Genomic DNA, 8,197 nt, shown 5'->3' with positions numbered 1-8,197 from the left:
CCAAGTCTGCTACCTGTGGTGGGGGAAGGTGAGACTGCCGTGAGTCCAGGGGAGGCAGCCAAAGGGAGCCAAAATTGCTGATGTGGGGCTTGAGTCTCCTGCTGAGCTGTAGAGGTGTATCCTTGGGCAGGTAGCCCATTAATTTCAATGGAGGAAGGTGCGCCCAGGAGAAGACTTTGTTTGTGGAGGATCAGCAGAAACACAGCCCTCTCTCTACAGAAGTAACCCATCTTGGGGTTCACCTCACCTCATTTTAGATGTTCGTACAGCTTTCAGCTGAATATAGCACCCCAGGTTCTCCAGCTGTAAGAAATTAGCCAGGATTAGAGGATATTAATTTATCCTGGTTTAGTTCTGTGTTTCTGGATGAGATAGCAGATCAAACTGAAGCAGAAGGGTTGCCCAAGAGATGTTGCAGATGCCTCATCATTTCAAGTGTTCAAGGTCAGGTTGGATGGGGCTTTGAGCAACCTGGTCTGGTGGAAGGTGTCCCTGGCATGGGCTTGTACTAGATGATCTTCAAGGTCCCTTCCAACCAAACCATTCTGTGATTGTAGGAGTTTTGCTCTAGATGCCATCATGTCTCTTCAAGGACTAGAAATGGATTCTGAGTGACCAGCTCAGATGAGACCCTCAAAAGCATTCAAGCAGGTCTAAAACTCTCCAGAGGAGAGTAGGACAAGCCAGTTTTTCCCCACAGATAAGTTTTGCCAGTCTGTCCCTAACTTCACCTCAATCTTATATCCTGAACACAGGGATGCAGCGGAGATGAGAGGGAGATGGCAAAAATGGTAGCCGACATCGTTTCCAAACGGGACAAGCACACCATTTTGGAAGGACAAGAGCCAGCAGAGTTCTGGGAAGCCTTGGGAGGCAAAGCACCTTACGCCAGTGAAAAGAGGTAATAGTGACCTGCTTGTTCCTCTGAGCTTGGCCAGGCAACATTAAGCAAAGGACCAAAACTTTGCAGGAAAGTGAGTAAGCACTTTGAAACTGTGTCCTCACTAAAGGGAGCGCAAGGTCAGAATATCACCAAAAGTTTGGTCAGAAACTACACTGAGATATCTCTTTCCTACATTTTGGCTCAGGCCTTCTGTGAAGTAGAAGCTGCAGATCCAAACCCTGCAGACAAGGGTGTGCTACAACCTCCTTTCCCCACAGTCAATCCCTTGTCAATATCTTGTCGTAAGGGCTACATGAAGTACACACACCATTTCCAGCCATTATTAGCTTTATGGGCAGCCCCAGAAGATTCATGAAACTAAATCTGCTTTTGAACAACCTGGATTTCTCCAGCCTTCGGGGCAGCTGATGGCTTCCTTTGCAACCAAGTGGTCTGATGTGGCTTTCACCTGACATCAGGCTCATCTCCACAATGAGAGATTGGTTCTGCTTTTGCCCTCTTTGGGTGGAGAAGAAGTTACCTTAAAAGTTGTTAAAATGGTCCAAGAATGCCCTGAGACCTGACATTGCTGACTTTCAGGCCCTCAGTTGAGTGTTGCCGTGTTCCCACCTCTTCCATCAAGGTAGCGGCAGGGCTGTGCAGTAAACCATGAAGGAAAGGTTTCCATCTCTCTCGCTTTTTCTTTCCCTGCCATGCATGAGGAAGGTTTCAAGAGCAGATCACACACTACCAGCCTCGCCTCTTTGAATGCTCCAACCAGACGGGTCGATTCATCATGACAGAGGTGGTGGGCTTCTGCCAGGAAGACTTGGACGAAGATGATGTCATGCTGCTCGACACATGGGAAGAGGTCAGCACAGAGTCCCTCTCCCCTTCTCCCCAGACATATTCTCAAACAGGTTATGGCTTAATTGGTTTGAATCCATCATTCATTGTGAAACCAAGGGCAATATGCCTTCTGTCCCATTTCCAAACCCTTCATGGTGCTTGCTCAGACAAGCAGGTGTACGTCCAGGGACAAAATATGTGAGTGAGGTAGTATTGCTAGCCTTGTTTCAGAAAGGATGAAACTGAGACACCTCGTCCGTGCCTTGCTCCAAGGTGAGAAGAGCTGGACCTGCTCCAGTCTTTGCCAGCTCATACAAGGGGGTGGCACCCAGAAACCCTCCCTCGTTCACCCAGAGACTCTCCCCCTCATTTCCCAGCACCAATGGTGATGACTTGCTTTAGCTTATCGGAAACTGTCTCCAGGGGGTTTGCTTTCTGAGGCCATTGGAGTTTTGGCCCATGCAAGGACTGGGTTTAGCTACCTTGAACTATACAAGAGCTGTTTCCTGAAATATTGGTGCTTTATGCCTGTCTCAAAAGCAAAATCTTTCTTGGCTGGGAGTAAATCCGGGATCAGAATCTCAGGGGATGATTGGGAAACAACCTTTCCAGTTTTATCTCTGCTCCATTTGGCAGGGGAGAGCAAACAGCTGTGTCTGCACAGGTCCTAGCTACTCACTGATCTTTAACACCTTCTCTCCTTGCAGATTTTCCTTTGGGTTGGCAAAGCCTCCAACACACATGAGAGGAACGAGGCAATTGCCTCGGCTAAGGAGTATCTGAAGACCCATCCGGCAGGGAGAAACTTGGCAACTCCAATAATACTAGTGAAGCAGGGCTATGAACCCCTCAACTTCACAGGCTGGTTCAACGCTTGGGACCCCTACAAATGGAGCGTAAGTTGCTGGAGAAGCCCTGTGGTGTGCACACGTGCTCAAAGGGTGTTATTGTCAGTGAACATATCCCCTGTGGTACATGGAGCAAAACCTCGCTATGACATGTCTTGAGTTTCACAGCTTCTTGGTGCTACTGAGCAGCTTCTACTCCTCCACCAGCAAAAACTGCCTGTTTGGTGAAACTGAGGCTTTTGCAAATATAAGTAAATATGCTTGAATTCACAATATTCACATTTTTGTTTTAAAAATAAGATTAAGTTCTGAATCTGGTTTGTGATTTCAGCTGAAAGTAGGCTGGGGCTGCTAGTAGTAAAATCACATTTGGAGTGAAAACAGAAGCACCCCATATCATAAAGAAAACTGGATAAAAAAATCTGTTCATTTTTCAAATATGCAACCATAAAGAAAAATTTATGACCCAGCTTTAGGGGAAAACTCTGGCAAAATGAAAGATGCAAGCAGACAGGTCTTGCGTTCCGATTTGCAGACAGCCCACCAGAGCCCAGGAGCTGCTGAGCAAGGTCACCCTTGGTCATTACGTACAACCCTTCTTCTCAAAAGCTGATTTACAAATACCAGCTCTTTGCTATATAGAAATGAAAACCTCCCCCTGGAGATGCCTGGGAAAGAAAGAAGACCTTTCTCTCCTCTTTCAAACACATGGGCTTCAGATCATTTCAGGAGTATAACATGGAGCAGAGATCTTATGTGGCACTGTCAGGACCCAATCTCCAACTCTGGTGGTGCACAGCATGGTTGGAGGGATGAAGGAGTGATGCACTTGACTCCATGCAGAGGATGGACCAGCTGGTCCAGCCAGCCTGGGGACTCTCTGCTGCAGCACAGAATGTATTGGGAATAAAGGACAATGCTGGGGGGGCTTTGGTGGTTGTTAGAGCCAGAGCATCGGTTCGTAGCAAACAGCCAGGTGGGAAGCAATGCTGCTAGGCTGAACACTGAAATTCCTGTCACCCAATGGCACTAGTGTGTACAGCTTAAGGAAAAAATAGAATAAAAAAAAAATGCAGAGGTTGATGGGCAGTTGGGAAAAGCTCAGCTCCCAGGTCGTGTATTCCCAGAACCTTCCCCAATGGGCTGCCACTGATCGTCCCTTCTCTCTCCTCTTTTTTTCTGTGAACATCGGTGTTCAAACCAGGTCACAAGCAATCCCGTCTTCTGGTTGCCCAAAGGGCTGTGAGTGACGTCCCATGCTGGAGCCTGCAGGTGGGACAGCTGGGCCAACAGCATGAACGTCCCCAGGGAACTTCACGCTGCAGGAAAACTCATACAGGGATATTTTATCTCCTGTACCTGGGTTTGCGTTGTCTTTCTTTGCAACCGATGTGGTGATAGAGAGCCTGTCTTGACAGTCAGATCTGGACAGATAAGACAGCAACTCCCAGAGCGATGACCCTTAAAACAACGTTGATGCTTAGAACAAAGGTCAAAACTTGTTTTTTTTCTGAGGAACTGCTGAAAAACAAGGATGCGGTTCATAAAATATGTGCCTCTAAAAATATCCCCTGTAGGCAGCTTCAGCAACTACAGACAAGCAATCCAAACTGTTGACATCCCAGAAACATCTGGTGTGTGTGTTCGTTGCTCAGTTTTGGGTCTAAATCTGTTTGCTCTGCAGTCCATGTGTTTATGTTGTTTGTTCTTGTCGGGGAACTTTGTTGGATGATTCTGTTAAGAACTGACATCTCCTGGCTGCTTAGGAAAACACAGTCACGAGCCTTGCCAATATATCTAGTGTTTTCCTTTTTTAGGAAATAAGAGGTAACTGGTAATACATGGCACCAAATTACAAGTCAGGGATTGAGGCTTTGAAAAATCTGTTGCTTTAGCTGAATGGATCAGTGAAGGAAAAAAAAGGAATATTATTTTATCCCAAATTTTCATGCATTACAAGATTCATGTAAAATTTAAAAGACTTAAATCCAGCAGTAAATATGATTTCTCTTCATTTGCTTTCTGCTCTCTGAAGTCTTTAAATTTCCTATTTTCACCTATTATGGTACAACTGCAAAGGCTGAAGTCCATTTGTTCCTTTTTTTTTCGAGTGAAAGCTCAGATTCTGGCCCAGCTGCCACCTCGATGGGCACACTGACCTTTAAAATTCATATGATCTCCTGACCTCGTTAGAGAACAGGAGCACGTGCTAATTAAAGGTGGCCGGCGCTTCTTACAACTCTCTTTACCTTTAGGATGGCAAGTCTTATGAGGAGATGAAGAACAGCTTAGGAGACGTGTCGGCTATATCCGAGATCAAAGTGGTGAGTTGCTTCTCGACCATACGGGTGGGAAACACCTGGGTTTGAACACCACCGCGTCCCCCAGCCTATTCCCGTGAAGGAGAGGACATCATAATGAGAGCAGGCATGGGGACTTCAGGCTGTCAGAATCAGAGCTCTGCTCCTCCGTGCAAAGCAGAGGGAGATGTGATTAATAACCTGTAAATACATCCATATCTCCTGCGTCTTTTCCAGTCCTGTGCAGAAGCCTCTCTGAACAGGAGATTGGCCAGCTGCTTTCTAAACTACACGTGCAAATAAAAGTGTGCGCAGCTCTAAGAGTGTGCAGTGAAGCGTTGTATGAGTAGTTTGCAGTGATGGGGTCCCTGAGACCCCAGACAAGGGGCCCTTGGCCAAGAAGGGCATAGCCCAGTGTGAGATCCTACAAAGCACAGAGGCAAGAAGGTCCCAGTAGTCCCAGACGTGATTGTCACATGGGATCAGTTCTGCCCTGGACAGGGGCAGGAGAAAGGCTGGAAGGAAGTGGTAGGAGCTTTGAAGGAGGAGAGATGGCATATCAGGGAGGGCATGCAGGTAATTTAGAAGTTTTGAACATGGTAGACATCTCGTCTCGCCTTCTGTCTTCCCACACGCATCTTCCCCTGCTGTTACCTTGAGAAGAATAAGACTACTTTAAGTATCTTCAGTTATTTCTAAGGACTCTCATCAGAGCTGTGCTTTTAGCGGTCCTAACATCGAGATGTACGATTGATGGAGGTGCTGGACTAATGTTTTAGTTTGGACTTTCTCCTTGCTGCTTTGAAGCAACAGACCAAGAGATAGTCTGTGCCAGAAACAGTCCCCTCAATCCCATCAGGAGGAAAGATCCTGGGATAACCCCCAACTTACTTTGCCAGAGCTTCTTGTCTTGACATGTTTTTCTCCGTTTGGCAGGACCTTAACAACATCAGCCTGAACAAGAAAACCCTCAGCACGACCAACGTGGCTGGTTCAAGTATGGCAAGTCCTTCCCTAGAGTATAAATCACACTTGAACCACAGTGACAGCAACAGCAGCAACTGCAACAGCAACAGCAGCCCTTCCATGGTGCCCAACGGTGAAGGAATTTACTCCCGAGAGGTGCTGATGAACAAGACGGTGGATGAACTTCCAGAAGGCGTGGATCCCACTAAAAAAGAGGTGACAGCATGGCTGGTTTGATGCCTTTGTAGCTTAACCTGGAACTTAGTCATTGGCTAAATGCACTAGTACTTTAAACTATTAAGTCCTGCTTGAGGCTCAAGGAGATACTAGCTGGTCACATAGGTCTCATCAAAAAGCAGGAGCTGCACGTTGAGAGGAAACTGTGGTAGTTTTACCCTAGTTGAAGTATCTTTATTTTTTATGGCAGAAAAATTAATTTTAAATAGTCATTTTTTAAAATATTTTCTTCTGGTAGGGTTGTTTTATTCTGCCACCCAACCTCTGTCTTTGGAGGGACAGAGAGTCAAAAGTTCCTGCAAGACAAGGTGATACAGCTGAGAATGAAGCCAGGATTTGCATTTTGCTTGGGCTGTGGGTGTTTGTTTTCATTTGAAATTCCTTCCAGAAGGGATCTTTTTTTTTATGTCAGAAAGCTTGCGTTTCAGCAAATCCCATCAAGGGAAGAATGCCACATCTCAGATTTCTGATCGGCCCAAAGATTTTGGCAGTGTCTGTAGCTGAGTCCAAGCAAGCCGATGGGAGGGACATGGGGGGCAGCGTCCCTCTACTCTCTGCAACCCATGTTTGACCAGTGTCTTGCCCCAGCAGATCTCCTGGCAAAGGCCAACACCCACAGCCAGAGGGCTGGTCCACAGCTGGGCCAGCAGCTCTGCCCCACGGCAATGCCCATGGTTGGATTTCAGCTGGGCTGTACATGAGTGCTTTCTTCTACCCAAAATGCCAGGGAAAACTCAACCTCCATTTCCCGCAAGGTCTTTCTCAGTATCACTGTTGAGCCTGCGATCTACAAAATTTTCTGTCTTTCCAGCAATGGGAGTGAATATTTCCAGTGGAATATTTGAGGAGGGGGAACTGAGTGAGGGGGAGATGCTTTCACTGTGAATCACTACCTAAGAAACCATCCAAAACTTTGACCAGCAGAACTTCTCTGATGCACCATGAATTGTCCTGGCCTCAGGATGATTAGTGGGGACCAAATTCCAGCCAGAGCATGCTAACCCCTCAAAACCAGAGCATCCCTTTAGGCTGGTGGGCTTTTATTCCCCTGGTGCTTTTGGAAGCGGGACGAGGAACAGTTGCTGGGACGTTCCACTTCCCACCATGAGGACAGGCAGATGGACAGGAGCTGTTGGCCTGGAATCAGAGGTCAGCACTGGCACAGGGAGGAAGGGATGCAGCCGATGGAGCTCTCCCAGCCTCTGCAAAAGCCAAATCTGACCTCTCCTTGCTCTCTCCTCCCGCTGCAGTACTATCTCTCTGATGCCGATTTCCACGATATCTTTGGCAAGTCCAAGGACGAGTTCTACCAGATGCCTAAATGGAAGCAGCAGAACGAGAAGAAGCAATGTGGACTCTTCTGAGACCGCAAGGGCCACCCGGCATCCGGTGACTCTGGGACCAACCCTCGCTCCCTTAGGAGCCGCAGGGAAGCAGTACAGACATTTGCTCAATGTACCCACCCCAACATCTCGATCAGGCCCAGCTCCAATGCAGTTGTTCCAGCAGCCACCGTTCAGGAGATGGCTCCTTTCTCCCTGCAAACCCTGAACCCCAGGAGGCAAAACCTTTTGCAGGAACAACTTTGCAGGATGTTTTTGCCTCTTTTTGACACTTTATTGCTGATAACCATGAAGACAAGTGTGTGTCACACAACTGTATTGTAGCCTCTTCTTTCCTCTCCCTTTTGCAAATTGCCACGTACACAAGGTCATGACCTTCATTTGTAGAAGTTTAAAATTAGGCAAGACAAAGGCCACTTGCAGCTGCTATGTAAATTCTGGGTGAGAAGAGGAGGGGGAAGCCCTAGGAGGACAGAGAGGGAGCCCTGAGGTCAGGAAAAAGGTAATGAAATAGCCAGATGTGTGATGGGACAACCCATGGAGTGACACCAGACAGGTCTGCCCCTTCTCACTTTGCAAATAAACTGCTCACCAAAGAACAGCAAAAATCAGTTGTAGACTAACATGCATAGCCCAGTGCGGGTAAAACAAATGAGAACCTGGCTTGGAAAAAAAACACTTATTAAGAACATATTTATTAGCTGATCTATTTCAGGAGGATGATGAGACTAAGGGTTAGACACAGCTGTTGATTTTGACTGCCAGACAAGA

The 8,197-nt window shown here is 47.1% G+C and overlaps 1 protein-coding gene across 1 annotated transcript in view; it reads left to right on the top strand.

Moving 5' to 3' along the window:
- Positions 1–7,447, top strand: part of VILL (villin-like) — a 35,416-nt gene extending 27,969 nt beyond the window's left edge. The window contains 7 exon segments of the mRNA XM_009708248.1: positions 1–28; positions 756–901; positions 1,610–1,754; positions 2,440–2,628; positions 4,836–4,904; positions 5,817–6,062; positions 7,334–7,447. The exon segment at positions 1–28 is cut by the window's left edge and continues 8 nt beyond it. Coding sequence (XP_009706550.1) covers positions 1–28; positions 756–901; positions 1,610–1,754; positions 2,440–2,628; positions 4,836–4,904; positions 5,817–6,062; positions 7,334–7,447 — 937 coding nt within the window.
- The last annotated feature ends 750 nt before the right edge of the window (positions 7,448–8,197 follow it).

This window comes from Cariama cristata, unplaced genomic scaffold (genome assembly GCF_000690535.1).
Source record: "Cariama cristata isolate BGI_N322 unplaced genomic scaffold, ASM69053v1 scaffold3119, whole genome shotgun sequence".
Classification (NCBI taxonomy): domain Eukaryota; kingdom Metazoa; phylum Chordata; class Aves; order Cariamiformes; family Cariamidae; genus Cariama; species Cariama cristata.
The sequence above is the reverse complement of the archived record's forward strand: the minus strand, read 5'-3'. Positions and strand labels throughout refer to the sequence as shown.